Source organism: Camelina sativa, chromosome 20 (assembly GCF_000633955.1).
Source record: "Camelina sativa cultivar DH55 chromosome 20, Cs, whole genome shotgun sequence".
Taxonomy (NCBI): Eukaryota; Viridiplantae; Streptophyta; class Magnoliopsida; order Brassicales; family Brassicaceae; genus Camelina; species Camelina sativa.
In genome coordinates, this window is record NC_025704.1 from 8,830,351 (window position 1) to 8,854,493 (window position 24,143).

At 39.4% G+C, this 24,143-nt stretch overlaps 4 protein-coding genes and 1 long non-coding RNA gene across 6 annotated transcripts; 3 read left to right on the forward strand and 2 right to left on the reverse strand.

Annotated features, from left to right (window-relative positions):
• Nucleotides 7,011-7,931, forward strand: LOC104770108. Its single transcript, XR_764486.2, has 2 exons — nt 7,011-7,444; nt 7,548-7,931. It is a non-coding gene; the product is annotated as an uncharacterized LOC104770108 (long non-coding RNA).
• LOC104770107 (disease resistance-like protein CSA1) lies at nt 7,680-12,018 on the reverse strand. The gene is made up of 5 exons (XM_010494458.1): nt 11,411-12,018; nt 10,113-11,316; nt 9,681-9,995; nt 8,614-9,504; nt 7,680-8,530 (listed from the first exon to the last, which is right to left on the reverse strand). The coding sequence occupies exons 1-5, from the start codon at nt 11,893-11,895 to the stop codon at nt 7,904-7,906; spliced, it is 3,522 nt and encodes a 1,173-aa protein (XP_010492760.1). The 5' UTR covers nt 11,896-12,018; the 3' UTR covers nt 7,680-7,903.
• Nucleotides 13,377-14,239, forward strand: LOC104772328 (protein DA1-related 4-like). The gene is made up of 2 exons (XM_010496958.2): nt 13,377-14,078; nt 14,158-14,239. Exons 1-2 carry the CDS (start codon nt 13,711-13,713, stop codon nt 14,237-14,239), a joined length of 450 nt encoding a protein of 149 aa, XP_010495260.1. The 5' UTR covers nt 13,377-13,710.
• On the forward strand, nt 14,490-18,600 carry LOC104770109 (protein DA1-related 4-like). 2 transcript variants are annotated; one of them, XM_010494461.1, is made up of 6 exons: nt 14,834-14,917; nt 15,046-15,179; nt 15,259-16,369; nt 16,463-16,759; nt 16,829-17,599; nt 17,681-18,600. In XM_010494461.1, exons 2-6 carry the CDS (start codon nt 15,133-15,135, stop codon nt 18,392-18,394), a joined length of 2,940 nt encoding a protein of 979 aa, XP_010492763.1. In that variant the 5' UTR covers nt 14,834-14,917; nt 15,046-15,132; the 3' UTR covers nt 18,395-18,600. The 2 variants fall into 2 exon arrangements, with proteins under 2 accessions (XP_010492762.1, XP_010492763.1); XM_010494460.2 differs by having other exon boundaries at nt 14,490-15,179.
• Nucleotides 20,535-24,051, reverse strand: LOC104770110 (disease resistance-like protein CSA1). Its single transcript, XM_010494462.2, has 4 exons — nt 23,054-24,051; nt 22,562-22,888; nt 21,529-22,419; nt 20,535-21,373 (listed from the first exon to the last, which is right to left on the reverse strand). The coding sequence occupies exons 1-4, from the start codon at nt 23,990-23,992 to the stop codon at nt 20,669-20,671; spliced, it is 2,862 nt and encodes a 953-aa protein (XP_010492764.1). The 5' UTR covers nt 23,993-24,051; the 3' UTR covers nt 20,535-20,668.

Genomic DNA, 24,143 nt, shown 5'->3' on the forward strand with positions numbered 1-24,143 from the left:
TGTTGTAAAACCTGATCAAATCTTGACCAATACGAACACGAATCGAATGCAAGACGCACGAATAGAACTTGAGAGAACTTGTAAAGAAGAAGAGAAAGAGGCGACACATGATTTAACGAGTTCACGTTTCCGATGAGGAAACGCTACGTCTCGCTGGAGTTAACTTCTCTGGTAATCCACTAGAACAATGATCTGATCCGATTACAAAGCTCTCACTTCTCTCTCTCTCTGAAACTGATTCTATCACTCTCTCAACTCAGCTTAACAAGATCTAACAACCTTTTAATCGAGATTAAGAGAAGATAAGAGATAGAGACTAGGAAGACGGATCTACCCTCGGCTGTTTGTAACAACCTCCATCTGTGCCACTCACACGTGACTCTCCCACGTGCTAACTTTGAGCTTGTATCTAACCCTCTCATACACCGAGAGTCTTCTCCACACTTAAGCTTTTCTTGTAGTTGAAACTGAGTCATAACACTTCAATTCTCCACCTTGACTCTGATTCTACTACTATGCTTCAGCTTGTCTAGTCTTGGATTACCTCCCTCCGGAACTTGAGTTCAACCACTCCAATTTCTTGAGCTTAACCGCTCCACCCTGAGTTCAACCACTCAGTCACCGAGCTCAACCGCTCCACCCTGAGTTCAACCACTCAGAAGAAAAAACTTAAGAACCTCAGAAACCTGTAACCCGGAGCATTTCTAATGCTCCATCCAACTTATCCACCGGAAGTACTTTAGTAAAGATATCAGTTGGATTGCATTCACTAGCAATCTTTATCACCTTAACTTTGCCTTCAGCAATGATATCTCTGATGAAATGCAATCGAATATCTATATGCTTGGTTTTCTCATGATGAACCGAGTTTTTCGCCAAAGAGATAGCACTTTGAGAATCAGAGTGTACCTCAACAAAACCCTGAGAGAATCCAAGCTCAGCCGCTAATCCTTTAAGCCAAATAACCTCTTTCACAGCTTCTGTTAAAGCCATATACTCAGCCTCTGTTGATGAGAGAGATACCACCTTCTGTAGTCTTGACTTCCAACTGATAGTATTCCCTCCTGCTGTAAAAACATAACCAGTGGTAGACCTTCTGGTACCACCATCACCTGCATGATCCGAATCACAATATCCTCGCAACACAAAATCACCTTGCTTCCTGAAACACAAACTTCTTTTCTCCGATCCTCTTATGTACCTCAAGACCCACTTGACCGCCTCCCAGTGACTCTTAAGAGGTCTTCCCATGTATCTGCTGATAACTCCAACAGGATACGCCAGGTCCGGTCGAGTGCCTATCATCGCATACATAACACTGCCTACAGCATTAGCATAAGGAACTACCTTCATCCTACCAGATTGTTCTTCATATTCTTTATCTGTTGTTGCCTTCAACTTGAAATGAGCTCCCATTGGTGTAGCTACTGACTTAGCCTCATCCATCTGAAAAGTTTTCAACACCTTCTTCACATAGCCTTCCTGAGACAAGACCAATGTACCTGCACCGCGATCTCGAATAATCTCCATGCCCAAAATCTTTTTGGCATCTCCCAAATCTTTCATCTCGAACTCCTGACTTAGCAATCCTTTAACTCCTGAACATGACTCTTACTCACGGATGCTATCAACTTATCATCGACGTATAATAGAAGATATACGTACAATCCATTTTCCAGCACTCTCCAATAAACACAACTGTCATAGGCACTTCTATTATAACCTATGCCTTTCATGAAATCATCAAATCTCAAATTCCACTGCCTAGGAGACTGCTTAAGACCATATAAAGATTTCTTGAGAAAACATACCCGATCAGGATGGCTTCCATCTTCAAAACCCTCCGGTTGAGCCATCACAATATCTTCCTCTAAGAAACCATGTAAGAACGCCGTCTTTACATCCATCTGTTGAAGTTCCATGTCGAACTGCACCACCATTGATAACAAATATCGAATTGAAACATGTTTAACTACTGGTGCAAAGATCTCAGAGTAGTCTACTCCCTCTTTCTGTGTATAACCCTTCGCAACTAGACGAGCTTTGAACCTCGGAGCTTCAACACCAGGAATACCAGGTTTTCTCGTGTAAACCCATCTACAACCAATCACTTTCGCATTCTCCGGCTTATCTCCAAGGTCCCAAGTATGGTTCTTCTTCATAGAAACCATTTCCTCCTTCATAGCATCATTCCACTTCTCCCAGTCAGGATCTAACAATGCTTCCTTATAGGATCCTGGCTCTGATCTTCCTCCATCTTCAGTGTAATAGGCAAAACCCACCATATTAGACTCACTATACTTCTTGTTAGCCTTGATTGCTCTTTTCCCTCTATCTTTGACTAACTGGTAATCACTTAAGTCCTCCTCTCCCTCAGATTCTACAGTTTCTTCTTTAGCCATAGACTCTCGTTGATTCTGTGACGACTCTCCTTTGTCTAAAGTCTTTTCCACAGGAATATCAGTTTCTTGTAAAACTCCACCTTGATCAAGCAAGTCTGAAAGCATTTTTTGATTCTGTAGATCCAAGTTGTGAGCATCAAACTGCGAACCATCTTTAGCATCCTTGTACATAACTTCTTCCCTGAAGATAACATTTCGACTTATAACACATCTTCCCTCTTCAGGAACCCATACCTTGTACCCTTTAACACCTTCAGGATAACTTGTAAAATAACCCTTCTTAGCTCTAGGATTCAACTTTCCTTGATCCGCATGAACATAGACTAAACAACCAAATTTCCTGAGTGAGCTCAGATCTGGCAACCTCGAAGTCCATCTTTCTTCTGGGAGATCACATTCGACAGCTGTGGAAGGTGACCTATTAATCAAATATACAGCTGTAGAAGCTGCTTCTGCCCAGAACTTCTTCTCCATACCACTCTCGCTAAGCATACTTCTCACCTTATCCATTATGGTACGGTTCATCCTTTCAGCAACTCCGTTTTGCTGAGGAGTATAAGCACAAGTCCTGTGTCTTACAATACCCTCTTCCTTGCAAAACTTATCAAAATACTGATTACAGTATTCTAAACCATTGTCAGTCCTCAGCTTCTTAACCTTTTTCTCGGATTGAGTCTCCACCATTTTCTTCCAATCCACAAATTTCTCAAATGCTTCATCTTTTCTCTTCAGTAAATAAATCCACGTCTTCCTCGAGAAATCATCAATAAATGATATGAAATACTGACAGTTCCCCAACGACATTGGATTATGTGGAGACCCCCACAAATCAGAATGAACATACCCCAATTTTTCTTTCGTAACATGCTGAGCCGGTGAGAAACTAACCCTGTGATTCTTCCCAAACATGCAGTTATCACAAAACTTCAAATCCCTGATGACATCTCTCTTAAGACAACCTTTCTTCACCAAAACTTCGAGTCCTCTCTGACTCATATGACCGAGACGGCTGTGCCATAATTATGTCTCGTCTTTTGACAACTCCGAAGAATTAGACTCGGCAATCTCTGTTTCTCCTTGCAGAATATAAAGAGTATCTCTCTTTTTACCTTTCAAAATAGTTGAACATCCCTTATTCACCTTTAGAATACCATCTTTAGATTTGAACCAACATCCCTTATCCTCCAGGGTTCCCAGGGATATCAAATTCCTGGACGTAGATGGCATGTACCTGACATCTGTTAGCACCACAAACGTACCACTTGAATCTTGGATCTTCACACTGCCAATTCCCTTAACCTGTGACAAAGTATCGTTTCCCATTTTTACGTATCCCGACTGAACTTCTTTAAAATCATAAAGCCAGTCTCGCCTAGGAGTCATATGAAACGAACATCCCGTATCCAGAACCCACTCATCAGTTTTACAGCTAGACGTAGCAAGGCTCTCATCTACCGCCATTAAAACCATAGCAGAATCTGCTTCACTTTTAGACTTTGCTAAACCAGCTTCTCCCTTTTCAGAACCTTGAGTCTTTCCTTTATTCTTCTCAATCCACTTGAAACATTGTTTCTTGAAGTGACCTTACTTGCCACAAATCCAGCACACTCTCTTACCATCCTTAGACTTAGATCAAGACCTTCCTCTACCTTTGTTGCTCTGACCATTATACTTTTCCTCAGACCTTTCTCTCGCAAAATGTCCCTCCGAAACTGACTTACTGTTCTGAGCCACCTCTCTTTCTTTATCTCGTGCAGCTACCATCAACATCATCCAGTCTCAATTTTTCTCTACCAGTACTATACTTCAATGTCTCAACCAGACTATCAAACCTAGCAGGTAAAGAGCTTAGCAAGATTATAGCCTGTACCTCGTCAGAAACTTCGATCTGTAAATGATTAAGATCTGCAACTATCTTCAAGAAATCGTCAATATTATCATCGATCTTTTTATTCTCTTGCATCTTAAATGTGTAGAAATTCAACTGTGAATACACACGATGCGGAAGAGACGTTGGCATAAACATCTTATCCAACGTTGACCAAGCCTCTGCTGCGGTTTCACAAAGCTCAATGTTCCTTAAAACTTTATCCGCAACATTCAAGAAGATAACGTTCTTCGCTTTATCACACCGCTCCAATCTTGCTGCATCATCCGCCTCACGTTTCTTTTTCTTTTCCGGATCTTGTTCTTCTTCCTCCGTGAGAGGCAGAGATGAAACCTTCTCAATCAACACGTCTTTTAACCCGATCACACTCAGATGAGCTTGAATCCTTGTCTTCCACAAAGAGAAATCCCCCGAACCATCGAACACCGCAATCGGAACCCCAGACATCTCCGATTCAATCGAACCTAGCCACAACCGTGGCTCTGATACCAATTGTTGTAAAACCTGATCAAATCTTGACCAATACGAACACGAATCGAATGCAAGACACACGAATAGAACTTGAGAGAACTTGTAAAGAAGAAGAGAAAGAGGCGACACACGATTTAACGAGTTCACGTTTCCGATGAGGAAACGCTACGTCTCGCCGGAGTTAACTTCTCCGGTAATCCACTAGAACAATGATCTGATCCGATTACAAAGCTCTCACTTCTCTCTCTCTCTGAAACTGATTCTATCACTCTCTCAACTCAGCTTAACAAGATCTAACAACCTTTTAATCGAGATTAAGAGAAGATAAGAGATAGAGACTAGGAAGACGGATCTACCCTCGGCTGTTTGTAACAACCTCCATCCGTGCCACTCACATGTGACTCTCCCACGTGCTAACTTTGAGCTTGTATCTAACCCTCTCATACACCGAGAGTCTTCTCCACACTTAAGCTTTTCTTGTAGTTGAAACTGAGTCATAACACTTCATGCCCCAAGTCCTAATAACCCAGAAAGAACAAAAGTTTCCCCATAATCAAAATTAGGGGTCGCCACCAATTCCATACATCAAATTCACGATACAAAAAGTGCAAAACAAATTTAAAAACTCCTTAATCTCAATTTCACACAAATGAAATAGCCATAGAGAATCGAACAGTAGAATTAAGGGATGTGTTTTGCTTCAAGCCATGTTTCTTAATCTTCTACTTTGTGTATGATAATCTTCTTCTCCATCTTCTCTCTCAACATCCATATTCTCTCTCAACATCCATCTCTGTCTGGTTTTATAAGGTTTTTCTTAGTCTTCTGCTCCATCTCCGATTAATCTCTCTCAAGCTCGATCCGTCTTAAGTTTTTTTTTTTTGTTTTTGGATTAGCATTTTTTTTTGTGAATTCGTTTCATATGACGACAAATTATTGTGATGTGTCAAGAAGTAAAGGAGAAAAATGCTTAGGTGTAAAAAAATGAAGCTGAGTTGTATTAATAAAATAATTTTATTGGTAGAAAAATAATCTGATGTGTCAGCTCCAGGTTACCCAAAAATGCTTAGGTGTCAACACTGGAAATAAACACATTCTGTTTTTATTGTATACAAGAACTGCTTAGGTGTCAACTGCTACGATGTGGTTCTCTAATTGACCATATACAAGAACTTAAATGCCACTATTTGTTTTAATGTTTTTTTGATGATAATTTACAAACGCAATGAATCATTATTGTATAAAATGATTTTGATTGAATAAAATTTTACATTCAAATAATAATAAGGGTATAATAATAATAACAATATTCTACATATATTAGATATATTTAGAAAATTTTAGTTCCACATTTTCTCAGTTACAAAGCACAATAAACATGTAATTATATGTAAAAATTATTATTTGAATTCACATATATAAATAATATTAGACTAATTTTAACTCTAAAATATGAAACGGATTACAAAATAGATAATATATGTTTACTAAGTTACTAATTGGACCGGCATTTTTTAAAAATTCAAATGTAATCTTTACTATTAAAATGATGTTTTTAAAATTTATCAAGAGTTAAATTATCAGAAGTAGAAAATAATATACTCAATATGTCAATCATAATAATTTTTTAAAAAAAATATGTTGGAAAGACAATAAAAAAGACATAGGACATGCCTATGTCAAATGAGCTAGGAGAGTAGCATGGGGTAGATTAGCATAGGGTAAACAGTAGACTAAAGCCTAAAACCGGCCTTGAGACCAAGTAAACCAAGCATGTGCTTGCGACCGTTTACGGGCTAAGTAATATTTCGTCTCTGAATTTTTCAAAATTTTCTTTAGCTCAATTGGTAGAAGGTGTAAATAATGATGCTGAGGTAATGGGTTCGAAGTTAAGTCACATGTGCCACCCTATATCAATGTAGTCAGATCAGAAAGAGTTAAGTCATGAGGTAGGAGTTAAACTATTATATGCTCATTTTCGACATCACGCCATCAATTTCTTTTATATGCTCATTTTCGTCAACTAATCATTGTCTTGTGTAGATCTAGAGGTCGAACCTTCAAAATCAAATTGACACATTCGACTTTTTTGACACACTAAAATATATAAATTAAAATTGCTCAGTAGCTCCGATGTGTAAATTGAAAGGCCGAATAAACCAAATATTTCAAAGGCCCATAAAAGCCCACTAGAGACTAATGTTTAGTTTTCGAGATTTTTGTTGTTTTCCCTGTGAAACGTTCCGGCTTCACGACCCTCTCAACCCTCTTCTTCTTCTTCTTCTTCTCCTCCGTCTCGCCACATTGTTTCTCCGAATTGCAATCCCCTCATTCTCCAGACTCTAAGTTCGTTTATATTGTCGTCAATTCTTTTTTTTTTCTTTTCTGGATTTGGTTAAATTATATTTCCTTGTTCTCTCTCTTTCAGAATCATCGAGTTTTAGGTTTTATATATCCGCTTCTGATTTGTATACTCTGTCGTCTTCGTTTGTTAATTTGGGTGCTGATTTAGTTTTCTAACTCCGTCGAAGTGCTTAGGTGAAAATGAAAAGTGACTTGTCCAAGTTGGACTCTATTGTAGAGTTTATTGTTAGTTTTCTAATCCCGTTGGTGCAACATTTGGTTATAACTCTATTGTAGAGTTTGAGCCAAGTGACTTGTCCAAGTATGTAGCATAAACAGGGTCAGTTTTTCTCTTCTGGTGGCGTCATTGTTAGAAATGTATTGCTCACTTATGGCCCAATTGTTCTGATTCTTATTTCTATCGTGGTCTGCCTTTGTATCAGTCCAATCCAGCGGGCAATATAGGGAGATCAATTATTTTTGAATTTGGCAGGAGTATGTTGGTGACTTTTGGCACTCGATGGACGTTGAATTTAATAAGCACGCTGGTGTGATTGGCTAGGTGGCGAAAGGTCAGGACCAAGCTGGACAACAGTTGAGAGAGAGAAATTCAAAATGGAGATACAAAAAGATCAATGAATAAATTAAGTGTAAAACAGAGATCTGACTAGTTGTTTGGGAATAATTCGATTCACCATAAGATCGATATTCCTTCTTGGAGCTGAACAACATTTTGATCAAATGTTGAATATTTGTTATTCCCTGCTGAAGTCTGGTGTAAGAATGAGCTTCACTTGGTTCACATGAGAAAACCATTAGTTCTTGAATGAGTTTCGTTGATGATTGTTGCTTCACATGAGATGTCGTCATCCCTTGGACTTGCATCAGAGTTTGCATCCCGGAATGGATTTTTGTTCTCATCAGGTTCAAACACAAAACTGAAACCGGATTTCAACACCTCAAACCTAGCTTCCCCACTAGTGTTGCTGTTGGTCACACTAAACTCAAGGAATGCCACAATCGGAGAACATTGATTGGGGTGCTGGTCTTCAAGATGTTTTCTGAGGTGAAAGCAGTTGGTGTAGCCAATAAAGAGATGATCTGACTCAATCGTATCTGTTTTATTTCCCTGTTCCGTCCAGCTCCCAACTTTCCAAGTCGTTTTGGTGCAAGGCTTATCTCCAGTTATGGATTTACAAGTGAATTTCACTGACAAGTTGTTGGTTTTTTCTCGTTCTGTTCTGGTTTGATCTTGGCAGTTTTGGAATGAGACAACAGCACAAAAGGCTATCCCAGAGAGCTTATTGTACTTCCAATGTTGGGGCGATTCAAACTTTATCTTACATCCAATTGCTTCGTGATTAAACCATGAAGGTATTTCACCTCCAGGAAAGCAAGTGCTGAACAAAATCTCAGGAACAAGATCCTGCAAAGTTGTAGAGGAGACACGTCAGTAAATCTTGGTTTCCGAAAGATAGAGAGAGAGAGAGAGAAAAAAAAAAAAAATACCTTATTGCAGAGTTTAAGTGCTCTTGGTAGTAGCTGACATTTCCTTTGAGCATAGGATGAAATTTCCTCCTTTGCAGCTTGTTCCAATTTGACGCAGTTTGTGAAAATGAAAGTCGAATGAATATGCTCTGTCGCCATAACATGTGCAAGTGGTTGTGCAATACTTTTCAGTGAGCTACATCCATGTGCATCTAAGCACTGCAAGTTTGGTGGAAGCTTAGGAAGATATGTAAGGCTTCTACAGTTCTTCATATCAAGCCATTTTAGTCCAAAAAATCGGCTGAGGTTCTCTGGTAGGCAACAAATCTTTTCGTTTCTGCTTAAGCATAAGCGCTTCAGTGAGAATATATTTGGCATCTCTTTGATAGCAGTTTCATCTAGAAGTAAAATCTCTAGACGGTTCATGTTTTCCCCAACTTCTGGAAAACTTTTGAGCTTTGAACAGCCAGAGAGTATCAGTTCTTGAAGAGCTTTCAGTTCACCGAGACTGTCAGGAAGCTTTTTCAGTTTCTTGCAGCCTTTCATGTTTAATAAGGCAAGTCTTTGGAGATTCCGAATGTCTGAAGGAAGTTCCTTTATCGCAGTGCCATCCAAGTATATTGCTTCTAGTTTTCCTGAAAGCACCTTAAATACCTTAAATTTTGAACAGTCGCTGAGGATGAGAGTTTCCAGAGATATTAAGTTAATCTCTGGAAGATGCTTAAGACTTGTGCAGCCTCTGAGGTTCAAGAAAACAAGACACTTCATATTTTCCATATCCTGGGGCAATGTGTCCAACGCTATGCAGCCTTCAAGGTTCAACTCTTGAAGATTTCGAGCCTCCGCTAATCCTGACAAGGTACTCAACTTTCTTGAGTGGTTGAAGTCGATCCATTTAAGTTTAGATACATCCTGTTGTGAATGAAAGAGAGTCAGCCACCCGTTAACAGGACACAAGTTGACTCTAGCCACAACTTAACCAGCTAACTACGTTGGACGAACGAAAAAAGAATCAACTGACTAAAAAGTGCAGTACAACAAAAGATTCAATTCTAAGAGAAGTGAAAAAGAGTCAACTAATTACGTACCTTGTTACCCTCCCAAACTCGTTCAATCTCGCTGTAATGAAGCTTAAGGTCCACAAGATTTTTGGGGTTAAAATCTGGTGGAAGTTCTTGCAATGGGAATTTCAGCCAATGGAGACATCGCAACTCATCTAATGGGAGCTCGAGCCCATCCGGGAAGTTAAGCATAATGTCACGATCACATTCTTGAAGACAATAGGTGTTGTAGATTTTGAGGTACCGCATATTGCGCATCAGGACAAATGCTTGACTGTGTAAGCTCTTCTTCATGTTAAGATCAGCCAAGTCAAGGAAGATAGATCTGACACTTGAAACTCCCTATAATCATTAATCAGTAACAAACAAGACATGAGCTAATAACACCGATACCAAAACAATGACCTTACTCAGAACAACTTGAAAGTAATATAATACATTCAAGAAGTTAGTATTTACCTTATTGTTCTCTAACACATCAATTATAGTATGATAGTCCCACAACCTTCGTCGCCCTTTTCCATCCGGAGCAGTGGCTTCCCTACCAACTTCCTTAGAAAACATATGTAGTGTATCATGCATCTCTATTTTGCCGGCAGATATAGTAATCAGAAACTTGTTTATTAGTTTCTGAATTTCAATCCTAGCGTCAGTGGAATTTGCATCATGTGAATCTAATAAACTTGCTACATAATTCTTGTCCAGCGACCTGAAGCAAGCTATGTCAAGAAGTGTATCTTTTTGTTGCTGACTAAGACAATCATAGCTCTCTTTCCAAACACTTTGAAGCATCTCACTAGAGCTTTGTGCTCGCATCTTTCTAGAGCTTCTTGATCGACCTTTGTGGTGCTGAATCAAAGAATCCAATTTTGAATTCCAGAGAGACTCATCTTTCCCCAGAAGCTCAGCACCCAACACCTTTAGAGCTAGTGGATTTCCTTTGGTGTAATGTACGAAATCTGTCGACAGCGTCAAGAAACTCTGACTCTGAGCATTGCTCTGATCACCAAAGGCATAATGGTTAAAGTGTTGTAAACTGTCTTTGTAGCTTAGTTGAGGGACTACATAAATATCATCGACCAAATCATGTATCAGCGACGTATCACCTGTTGCAACGACGATCTTGCTTCCCTGCTTAATCCAATCACATTTTCCGAGTATAGCAGCAATTTGTTCCATGTTACTGACGTGGTCAAGAATAACAAGTGCTTTGGTTTTGAGTAGTTGATCCTTGTAACCTTCATGAGCAGCATGGATGGTCTCAAACTTGGGATTCTTAACCTTCAATAAATCTTCCAAGAGTAATGTGGGCAAGTAACATAAGCCATGTTCCCTTGATGTTTCATGGATATCTAGGATTAACACGTGGCTCAAGAATTCATTTTTGAGTTTCTCATATAACTTCTTGACTAGAGTGGTTTTACCAATTCCAGGCATCCCAACAACACCAATTATACGAGTTGTGTTCTCAAACCCGAAGCATAGCTTTTCTTCTAGTTGCCTTAGACGTAATTCAACTCCGCAAGAACTGTCAAGTTTTTTCTGGTGTACTGTCGAGGAAAGAACAGTACCTTGTGGGGGATTGAGAGATGAAACCCGTGAAATGTTATCCAATGATTTTTTAACCTCCTTGACAACTCTGAATATGAGATCGTCCTCATCGCTGTGAACAAATATGAGTAAAGAAAAAATATGAGTAACTAACTAACTTTAGATTTTTGATGTCTCAAGTAAACAAATTAATGTGTTAATTACACCTTTTATCGTTTAACACGAATCCCGTTAAGAGAGGAATAGACTTTAAAGCTTCCGTCCATTTGTTCTTGATGTCCTCATCAATGCACTCCACGAGATCTCTGAACTTGTCACCGAACTCTCCTCTCTGTCTTTTAACAGTGGCAGGCTCTACCTTGTAAAAAATTGGAATCACCACGAGCTTGCCTTGCTCTCTGCATTCCTTCATCCTCGTCAGTTCCTTCAAACACCAGTCTGACTCTGTGTACCTCGGGGAGAATATCGCTAGAGCTATCTTCGAACCTTCGATTCTTTTGAGCAAAACGTTCAGCTCTTGGCCCATATCTTCATCTGTGTCTATAAAAGCATTGATCCCATTCCTTGTTAAGCTCTTCTTGAGATGACTAACAAAGTTGTAGCGCAGTTCCACTCCCCGGAAGTTAATGAACACTTGGTCTTGGGATGGCTTACCGTATGATTTGAACTTAGAACCGGCGGAGTTTGCCATTGGAGTCTCTCTCTCTCTGTCTGGTTTTAGTCTTCTCAAGATTCGAAAGTGAAAATAGCCAAGTCAACCCATCCCTTTGCTCCTACACAAATGATTAGACATTTTTTTTTTTCGGTTAGTCAACATTTTTAGAAATGCATATTCTGTCAATATATTCCAATAATAAAATAAATAAGGATAACAAATACTCTTGTGGAGGACATTGCTTGAGATTGAGGATTGCAGCCTCCATTTTTGACTAATTAATTAGTCCAATATATATATATATATATCAATTTTTTTTTTCCTGGAAAGATTTTTTTATTAAACATACATGGCATACAAACCGAGCCTAAACAAAAAGCCTACAACATACACGGCATACAAGCTGAGCCTAAACAAAAGGCCCACAAAAGCAAAGGCAGTAGCCCAACAAAATACGAAAACAACAAAAGCTCAATTTGAGTTCACTATTGCACCGCTTAAGAAGAAGATTGAGTCAAAAAAGTCCACTCAAAGACACGTATCAGTAACACGTGTAACATGAGCAATTGAAAGGTTTCCATCGTCATCCTTCGCCATCGGAGCCACCGATTCTTCCGATGAATGAAGCTATCGCCGAGATGAAATCAAGGATAGATAGATTCTTCTGTTTTTCATCAGTAAGAGCAAAACAGCATAAGGATAAAATACAGAATCAATTAAACTCTACCGTTTGCCAAACGGGTTAGAGAAAGAGAAATCTGATTAATCCAAACTGTTGCCTTAACCAATCGAAACTCTGAAACAACTTGTCGTAAACAAGGGACAGCTAAAAGGCATTTGTAATAAGCTGAGGAAATTGTTTTGTATCTTCATCTGAAATTGCAGATCGCTTAGATTGTTCCCGTACACCACATACCACCACCAACACAGATCGAAATATCTGAAAGCTAAAAACATTCAACGGTACATAAGTCACCGTGATAGAAACCGGACAAAAGCCGGAGTAAAAAAACAAAACTAGCCATCATCGCTAGAAAAGCCGATCGATGCTAGAGAAAAGCTAATCAACCACCGTTTTCGTAGCCGGTAAATATTGGATCGGACGGCGAAATCGGACATCTCTGCTAAAAGAGCCAGAGATTCCGGGCAAGTAACCGACCAACCACTGCATAAGAAGCCAATGGATGTCGGGCTGAAACCGGTTACAACTAACCGGACGGCTTTGCCGGAGAATTCCGGACGGCAGAATAAGAATCTGAAATCACCTCCCTCTCTCTAAAAGATATCAAGGTGAGAAGAGAGAGAGAGCTCGCCGTTCTCTCGTGTTTCTTCTTCATATATATATCAATTCAAACAGTAGTATAATTTGTAAAAACAAATTTATATATGAATACATAAATAATATTTAAAGGAGTAACATTCGTATTAATATTATCATTAGTTTTTTAACCGGATGATAAGATACTGAATAACTGAAACATATATACATTATGGTTATTACTTTTAGTAGATAGCGTTGTCTGTTCTTCTTTCACTCAATGTATATATAAAAAAATGATTTTGATTTTGATTTTTTTGACAGATTGACAAAATTATAGCTGACAAATATTACCAGTTTGGGTATATGCATAATATGATGTGATAAATCTGGATCCAAGTTATAACAGTTCGGATTTTGGATCCGTGACATCTGAATATCCTCTCTCCCTCCAAACATTAAAAAAAAAATATCCGTTTATCAGAATTCAGAAGTAGGTTTCGTGTAATCGGGAGAATTGTTTTTTCTTTTTCTTTTCTGTTTGATGAATCCACTACCAAGTGCTTCTGTCTCGTAGGCTCTCACGATCGATCATGGGGGATAACGAGACGGCGAGTAGTCGCAGCGTCAACATCATCTGCGAGGAAACAGTACGGTACTCTTTCGTCAGCCACCTCTCCGCCGCTTTACGCCGCGAAGGTATCTCTATCTCTGTGTTTGCGGATACAGATCTCGATTATCGGAATCAGGGAGCTACTACGCTTTCGGTGGTAGTTTTCTCCGAGACCAACGCCTTCTCACTTACTTGGGTTGATAATTTCGCCAAGGTTCTTGAGCTTCGAAGGAACAACAACGGCCACAAGGTGACTCCAGTGTTCTACGGTATTGATCCATCGGTTATCGATCAGGAGTGGATGTTAATGCTGCTGGAAACTGGTTATTCAGCAGGGAACCAATCAAGGTACTTTCAACCTTGGATTGGATCTGGATGCGATGCGAGGATGAGCATATATTTACAACAGGGCTAATCTCTTTTGCAGTGACGCTCAACTCGTGGAAGATATTGTCAGAGATATTTATGGGAAGCTATGTCCTACTNTGAAATCACCTCCCTCTCTCTAAAAGATATCAAGGTGAGAAGAGAGAGAGAGCTCGCCGTTCTCTCGTGTTTCTTCTTCATATATATATCAATTCAAACAGTAGTATAATTTGTAAAAACAAATTTATATATGAATACATAAATAATATTTAAAGGAGTAACATTCGTATTAATATTATCATTAGTTTTTTAACCGGATGATAAGATACTGAATAACTGAAACATATATACATTATGGTTATTACTTTTAGTAGATAGCGTTGTCTGTTCTTCTTTCACTCAATGTATATATAAAAAAATGATTTTGATTTTGATTTTTTTGACAGATTGACAAAATTATAGCTGACAAATATTACCAGTTTGGGTATATGCATAATATGATGTGATAAATCTGGATCCAAGTTATAACAGTTCGGATTTTGGATCCGTGACATCTGAATATCCTCTCTCCCTCCAAACATTAAAAAAAAAATATCCGTTTATCAGAATTCAGAAGTAGGTTTCGTGTAATCGGGAGAATTGTTTTTTCTTTTTCTTTTCTGTTTGATGAATCCACTACCAAGTGCTTCTGTCTCGTAGGCTCTCACGATCGATCATGGGGGATAACGAGACGGCGAGTAGTCGCAGCGTCAACATCATCTGCGAGGAAACAGTACGGTACTCTTTCGTCAGCCACCTCTCCGCCGCTTTACGCCGCGAAGGTATCTCTATCTCTGTGTTTGCGGATACAGATCTCGATTATCGGAATCAGGGAGCTACTACGCTTTCGGTGGTAGTTTTCTCCGAGACCAACGCCTTCTCACTTACTTGGGTTGATAATTTCGCCAAGGTTCTTGAGCTTCGAAGGAACAACAACGGCCACAAGGTGACTCCAGTGTTCTACGGTATTGATCCATCGGTTATCGATCAGGAGTGGATGTTAATGCTGCTGGAAACTGGTTATTCAGCAGGGAACCAATCAAGGTACTTTCAACCTTGGATTGGATCTGGATGCGATGCGAGGATGAGCATATATTTACAACAGGGCTAATCTCTTTTGCAGTGACGCTCAACTCGTGGAAGATATTGTCAGAGATATTTATGGGAAGCTATGTCCTACTGAACGAATTGGAATTTACACGAGGCTAATGGAGATTGAAAACCTGCTTTGCGAGCAATCTTGGGATGTCCGAAGATTAGGTATCTGGGGCATGCCTGGCATAGGCAAGACGACACTTGCTAAAGCAGTATTTGAACACATGTCCAGTGACTATGATGCTTCTTGCTTCATCGACAGCTTTGATGAACAGCTTCATAAGGAGGGACCTCATCGTTTGCTTGAAGAAAATTTTGGTAAAATTCTAGTAGAAAAATTTGGGGTAAGCACTTCTTACATGACAAGGCTGAGCCTCCTTAAGGACAAACTATGTATGATAAGGTTTCTTGTTGTTCTAGATGATGTGCACAATCCTCTGGTTGCACAGTCTTTCCTTGGAAGGCTTGATTGGTTTGGTCCTGGAAGCCTAATTATCATCACCTCTAAATATAAACAAGTGTTTTCACTTTGTCAGATCAGTCATGTATATGAGGTTCAGGGTTTAAACAAGCACGAGGGCCTACAGCTATTCTCTAAAATTGTTTTTGAAAAAGATGTGCTAGAGCAGAATGACATGGAACTGTCAACTAAGGTGATTGACTATGCTAATGGAAACCCGTTAGCTCTCTGCATTTACGGCCGAGAGCTGAAGGAGAAGAAGTCAGAACTGGAGGCTGCATTCCTCAAGCTCAAGCAATTCCCTCCGAAAAAGTTTCAGGATAGGCTAAAGAGTGTGTATAGTGCACTTGGTGACAACGAGAGGGACATCTTCTTGGACATTGTTTGCTTCTTCAAGGGAGAAAATGTCGACTATGTGGTGCAACTGCTTAATGGGTGTGGTTATTTTCCACGTGTTGGAATAGATGTTCTTGTGGACAAGTGTCTGGTGACTATTTCAGAAAACATATTGCACGTTACTGACCTAATCCAAGACATCTTCCGAGATATCATGGCTGGAGAAAGAATACAGATGGAGAGGTGCACGACGCTTTGGCAACCATCCAGCATCAGATATCTACTAGAAGATGATGAACTCAGAGCAGAGGGAGAACCCAAAGAATGTCATAAATGTCTTCTGGTTTGTTTAAATTCTGCTATTGTCATACTACATAACTCAGCCTTTTAAGATGAGCCAAACTTCTTGATCTATCGGCTTCCCTTGTCCTTGCAGGTTGCCGGAGACATCGAAGGGATATGTCTGGACACATCAAGCTTGATATTTGATGTCAACCCTGATGCCTTCAAGAAGATGGTCAGTCTGAGATTCCTAAAGGTATACAACTCCTACTCTGAAAATGTTCCACGGCTCAAATTTCCCAAGGGCCTCAATTCTCTGCCTTGTGAGCTAAGGCTCCTCCACTGGGAGAATTATCCTTTCGAATACTTGCCTCAAGGTTTCGACCTCCATGAACTTGTCGAACTTAATATGCCTTATAGTCAGCTTAAGAAACTCAGGGCAAGAACCAAGGTAGGCACTATATCCATCTTTCACCCACATAATGCATTACAGCTGTTATTAATTTTTGTTATTGTTCAGAACTTCGAGATGTTGAAGAGGATCAGGCTTTGTCATTCCCAGCAGCTAGTTGAATTTGATATACCTTTTGAAGCTCAAAGTATCGAGCTGATTGATCTCCAAGGTTGTACAAGATTGGAGTGTTTTCCAGCCATGACGACATTACAGCATCTCCGGGTTTTAAATCTCACTGGTTGCAGAAATATTAAAACTGTGCCAGGGATTCCACCACATATCGAGGAATTAAATCTCCAGGGAACTAGCATAGAAGAGATACCAATATCCATTGTGGCCAGCTCCTCTCGACCAAACTGCAAAGAGCTTATGAATCATATGAAAAACTTCCCGGGTCTTGAGCATATCGATTTGGAAAAGGCAAAAAATTTGATTAAAGTTAGCCCATATGATCAAGGTTTTCGCAAGCTAGTCCGCTTGAATATGAAAGATTGTTTTCATCTGCGAAGTTTGCCTGACATGTATAATTTAGAATCTGTCCAAGTTCTTGATCTGTCTGGCTGCTCTCACCTTGAGGAAATTAAGGGTTTCCCAAGAAACATGAAAGAGCTATATCTTGCTGGAACAAGCATACGAGAATTGCCATATTTTCCGGGAAGTCTAGAGTTCTTGAATGCTCATGATTGTTACCTTCTGAAGTCAGTTTGGTTGCACTTTGAGCAGCTTCCTCGACACTACACATTCAGTAATTGTTTTAGTTTGTCTTTAGAAACATCTATTGAATTTCTAGAGAAAGGCCTGACTAAAGTAATTAAGTTACTCAAAGAACAAAATCAGGTATATCTCTCATTTCTTGTCACATGTGCATATACTCCCAGGTATTGAATTATCTGATTGGACCTGGTCTTGTTGAAACAGGAACACATTAAAGCACCTGCATTCAACATATGTTTTCCTGCAGACGTGTTTCCAGGGTTCTTTGATTGGCAAGCTAGTGAATTTGCTGTGGTAGAGCTTGCTCCTTTCACGCGAAAGGCTCTCTCAGGTTTTGCTATGTCAGTTATAGTATCATTTAGGGATGATTGCCACAATGACGTGGGTTTGGGCATTAGGTGCATATGCACATGGGAGACCAAGGAAGGCCACTTAGATAAAATAGAGAAAGTTTTCAAGTGTTGGAATCCGGCAGAAGCTCCAACAGTTGAAAGGGAGCACATTTTTGTCCTCTATGATGCCGAAATACATCCATGTGCTGGTGAAAGAATGGGTCAAAATATGTCAGCTGATGAATTCAAATTCGAATTTCAGACAGTAAGTGGGGACAACAAGCCTTTAGGTGTTAATTGCGTGGTGACAGACTGTGGTGTCGAGGTAATTATGAATTCAAAATTTGATACAACTTTTAGCGCGGTTTCAAGGGCAAGTGTGGATATTGAGGAGGTTCCTCCTCATATTCCGAAAGAGCCAGAGGCAAAGATCAGTTTTCCTCCATCCAGCAAGCCAGCTAAGCTTTCTACTGTGGCTAGCAAGGTAAAATCTAAGCGTTTTGTGTTTCCGGGGTGGGTAGGTTGTGTTCCGCGGGTGAGGAAAATTAAAAGAGACAACAAAAAAGATCTGATGACACTAATTTAATCGACAGTAAAGGGTAACCTTTGTTGGATTTTGCTTATATATATCCTCAATTTATAAGCTTCTTATTTGAACTTATCTTTCTTGGAGGCATGTATCGAGCGAAAATGTTTGTTTTAACATGTTGCAATAGATGTCCTACTCACTGTTCTACAATTGTATATGATTTTTACACTGATAATAATATTTGTACTGTTTCAGCTGCACTATTTTAACTACTTCATTGCTTTTGTAGCTTCCGGCATCTGGATCAGAAATGTGATAAATAATAACATGTATGATTAGTTTTTCTTGAATGTTATTTTCTCCTGTTTTCGCATTGATAAAAGACGAAATGGAATCGTAATGCTTCTGTTTCATCAGTTGGGAAATAGCCATCGTGCTGGATCTATGTTTTTAAAAGTATGAAGTAAGTCATGAAGGAATCTATTATCATGAGTCTACCTTGGACGAAGGCTAATTGATTATCATAAATAATGGAGTCTAGGTTGATATTATTTTGTAGGAAACGGTTGCACAAACTGATTGGCATGTATCTTATGTTTTGTTTTGTTTTTTCTTATTTTATTTTTTGCGAATTCTTTGTCTTTGGTATGACTTAATGAGACATGCAAGTGCAAAATATGTCTGTGCCGGGGTGAGTAGTGATGCTGCAATTGCTGTAAGGGAGAAACTACGAGGTGGTATTGGACAGACCAGAGTGAGAAGGTATTGGCCTGGAAAAGCTCCGGAGTGGGCTGAGGAAGCCGAAGATATGACAATGTTAGGATGCAGACGGTTTCTGTTTTGGATAGAGCTTTTCCAAAGAATGATGATATAGGGGTTGCTAGGAAGGATGATCCAAGGCTGCGTCGTTTAGCTCAGACCAGAGTTGAAGACCGTGACGAAGTTAGAGCTGATCATAGGCGAATTAGAAAAGCTGAGGTTGTATCTACGGAAGAAGAAGAAGAAAGGAATCAAGAGGATAGAGACGATGATGATGATGATGATGATGATGCTTTGGAAGAAGAATTAGAGAGAAGAATAAAGAAATCAAGATTTTTGAGAGAAGTTTCTTGAAAAGTAAACTCGGGTGTGATCAGAGTAAGTTGCACAGAGAACTCATATTGGAAATGGTCATGTTTCCTGTTTATAATTATTCTGTGCAGAGAATAAGCAGAGAGCCTTTAGTATTAGAGTATCTTGGTCCATGTGGACTTGAGGAGGATACTTGGGAATGGAACTTGGAAGTTCTAAACCATATAACATGGAATTTTATTAAATTCTAAATCATTACGTAACACCCTAAATCCCAAGCCAAATCATCTATAAGATGAGAACAGAGAGATAGATGTACAATGGAGATACAAATACAGAGGAGTTCCAATGAATAAAATAGTGTGAAAACTGAGGAACTCAGCTAAGTCTTAGTTGATGAATTTAATACAAAAGAGTGGAATCAATACCAGATGTTTGGGAAGAAGATGCTTCATCTGGGATGTACGTTGAACTCTCAATGTAGGTTTTTGTCTGCCACTGGCCCTTTGGAGATTCATCACCATATGCTTGGTCCTTGAAACAACNAAGGTATTGGCCTGGAAAAGCTCCGGAGTGGGCTGAGGAAGCCGAAGATATGACAATGTTAGGATGCAGACGGTTTCTGTTTTGGATAGAGCTTTTCCAAAGAATGATGATATAGGGGTTGCTAGGAAGGATGATCCAAGGCTGCGTCGTTTAGCTCAGACCAGAGTTGAAGACCGTGACGAAGTTAGAGCTGATCATAGGCGAATTAGAAAAGCTGAGGTTGTATCTACGGAAGAAGAAGAAGAAAGGAATCAAGAGGATAGAGACGATGATGATGATGATGATGATGATGCTTTGGAAGAAGAATTAGAGAGAAGAATAAAGAAATCAAGATTTTTGAGAGAAGTTTCTTGAAAAGTAAACTCGGGTGTGATCAGAGTAAGTTGCACAGAGAACTCATATTGGAAATGGTCATGTTTCCTGTTTATAATTATTCTGTGCAGAGAATAAGCAGAGAGCCTTTAGTATTAGAGTATCTTGGTCCATGTGGACTTGAGGAGGATACTTGGGAATGGAACTTGGAAGTTCTAAACCATATAACATGGAATTTTATTAAATTCTAAATCATTACGTAACACCCTAAATCCCAAGCCAAATCATCTATAAGATGAGAACAGAGAGATAGATGTACAATGGAGATACAAATACAGAGGAGTTCCAATGAATAAAATAGTGTGAAAACTGAGGAACTCAGCTAAGTCTTAGTTGATGAATTTAATACAAAAGAGTGGAATCAATACCAGATGTTTGGGAAGAAGATGCTTCATCTGGGATGTACGTTGAACTCTCAATGTAGGTTTTTGTCTGCCACTGGCCCTTTGGAGATTCATCACCATATGCTTGGTCCTTGAAACAACCATTAGCACTTCGAGTTCCGTTGATTTTTGTTTTACCTTTGACGTCATCATTCCTTGCGAATGGAACTCTGTTCTCTTCAGGTTCAAACACAAAACTGAAACCAGATTTCAAAACTTCAAACCTAGATTCCCCACCACCACCAGTACCAGTCGTTACCCTAAACTCAAGTAATGCCTTGGTCGGAGCACATTTACGAGGACTTTGGCCTTCAACAAGTTTTATGAAGCTTGAGCAGTTGGTGTAGCCAATTAAAACATGATCTAACTCAACCGTGTTTACTTTGCTGTCTTGTTCAATTAAACTTCCAACCTTCCAAGTAATGTTGGTGCAAGAGCTCTTTCCGTTATTTTGCGCACAAGAGAATCTGACTGTCAAGTTGGCATGATTTTGACAGTTCTGGAATGAAACAACAACACATAAGGCTATCCCAGAAAGCCTATTGTGATTCCAGTGAGGAGGTAACTCGAACTCCACCATAGAACCAATTGCGCCGTGAGAGAACCATGAAGGCATTTCACATCCGGGAAAGCTAGTGCAGGACAAAATCTCTGGAACACAACTCTGCAAAATTATACAAAAGGCAAAAATCATTAATTTTGGCTCCAAAAAAAAGTTACAGAGAAGGCAAAAGCTAATATATAAGGGACATTGACCAATCCACTTATTGCCATTTTGTTTAGAGTTGAAAATCTATGGAATATAACAAAGAGAGATACCTCATCGCAGTGTTTAAGTGCACTTGAGAGCAACTGACACTTCCTTTCAGCATATGAGGAAATTTCTTCCTTTGCAGCTTGTTCCAATTCATTGCACTCAGTGAAAATGAATGTGGAATTGATATGCTTCATCGGTCTAGAACAAACTAGTGGCTTCACAATTGTTTTCAGTGAGTTACAACCACGTACATCTAAACACTGAAGATTTGGTGGAGGCTGAGGAACCTGTGTAAGATTCTTACAGTACTTCAAATCAAGCCATTGCAGTTGAGGAAATTGATTGATGAGATTTGGAAGACGGCTGATCTTTTCATTCTTGCTTAAGCATAAACGCCGCACTGAGACTATCTTTGGTGTCTCTTCTATGGCTGTCTCATCCAAAAGCAGTATCCCTAGACGGCTCCTATTTCCCCCAATTTCTGGAAATGTTTTGAGCTTCGAACAACCAGAAAGTATAAGTTCTTCCAAAGCTTTCAGCTCACCTAGATTGTCAGGGAGTCTTTTCAGCTTCTTGCAACCTTTCATGTTCAAGAAGACAAGGCTTTGGAAGAATTCGATGTCAAACTTGAGTTCTTTTATTGCCGTGCCATCCAAGTATATTACTTCTAGCTTAGAAGAAATAACCTGAAACTCTTTAAACTTTGTGCAGTCGCTGAGGATGAGAGTTTTCAAAGAGATCAATTGAATATCTGGAAGAGACTTGAGACTTGTGCATCCTCTCAGGTTCAAGAAAACAAGACACTTCATGTTTTGCATATCGACATGCAACTGTTTCAAAGCCGTGCAACCTTCAAGATTTAGTTCTTGAAGATTTTGAGCTTTTCCTAACCCCGCCAATGTGTTCAACTTCTTTGAGTGATTCAAATTGACCCACTTTAGTTTTGGTGCATCCTAAGAAAAATGAAAGCAAAGAAAAAAAGAGAGAATCAACTTATTTATACAAAGAAGTAGACAACATCTTTAGACATTTAAAGAACTGCATGCATGCCTTTAGATCAATAAAAGAGAAAGTAACTGATGTATTGTTACACACCTTGTTATCTTCCCAAACTCGTTCAATCTTGCTATAAGGAAGCTTGAGGTCGACCAAATTAAAAGGGTTGAAATCTTGTGGAAGTTCTTTCCATGGGAATTTCAACCAGTGGAGACATCGTACCTCATTCAATGGTAGCTGGATTCCTTCAGGGAAGTTTAACTTAGTGTCATCTTTAATGTCATGATCACAGTCTCGGGAACAATTAGTACTGTAGATTTTGAGATATCGTAGATCTCTCATCTTGGCAAAAGCAGAGCTGTGGAAACTCATTTTTCTTGTTATATCAGACAAGTCAAGAAAGACAGATCTGACATTACACGCTCCCTGTTAAACATTTGCAAACAACAACACGAATTAAAATTGGAATTTAGACAACCGTGAAAGTATAATAAATCCTAGACAACCTTTATTAAACAAGCATGTAAATATAAAAGCTATAAGGCGACCATATATAAAAAAATAAAAAACAATCAGGATCATAGTATTTACCTTATTATTCTTTAGCATATCAGTTATGGTCTGATGGTGCCACAACCTATGCCGTCCCTTTCCATCTGTAGCAGTGGCTTTTTGACCAAGCACCTTGGATAGCATATACAATGTATCATGCATCTGTACTTTGCCAGCATTTATATTAATCATGAACATGTTCACGAGATCTTCCATTATATTCCTAGTGTCATCTGACTCCAATAAACTCACTAGGTAATTCTCATCTAGCGACCTGAAGCAAGCAATGTCAAGAAGCATATCTTTTTCCTGTTGACTCAGTCCATCATAACTCCCCTCCCAAACCTTTTGAAGCCAGCTATGTCCTAATGGACTTATATGGTGATGATCCAATGCTTTCAGTTTTAAGTCCCAGTGAGTCTCATTTTTTCCAAAAAGCTCTGTTCCCAATATCTTGAGAGCTAGTGGATTTCCTTTGGTGTAATGAACGAAATCGTTTGACAACTTTGAGAAATTTCCTTGCCTGAGAGCACTGCCTTCTTGATCATGGAATGCATAATGGACAAAGTGTTGTAAGGCGTCTCTAGCGCTTAGTCCAGGGACCTCGTAAATATCATCGACAAAACTTTGTATCAGTGACTTATCTCTTGTTGCAATGACAATTTTGCTTCCCGGCTTAATCCAGTCGCGTTTGCCGAGAAGAGCATCAATTTGGTCCTTGCTAGTAACATTGTCGAGAACTACAAAGACTTTGGTTCTGAGTAGTTGATCTTTGTAAACTTGGTGTGCAGCTTGTACTGTCTCAATGTTGGGATCCTTGACATTTAATAAATCCTCCAAGAGTATTGTGAGCAAGTAACTTAACCCATCTTTTTTAGAAATTTCATGGACATCTGGGATCAACGTGTAGCTCAAGAATCCGTCCTTCAACTTCTCGTACAACTTCCTAGCAAGAGTTGATTTACCTATGCAGGGCATCCCAACAACACCGATGGTACAAGTAGTTCCCTCGAACACAGAGCTCACACCTCGGTCAAATTCGGCTTTGGGGCCACTTACTTAACTTAAAACGGAGAGCGTATGTGAATAAATAAATAAAATCCTTTATGGACGGTTCTGTACAATGTTG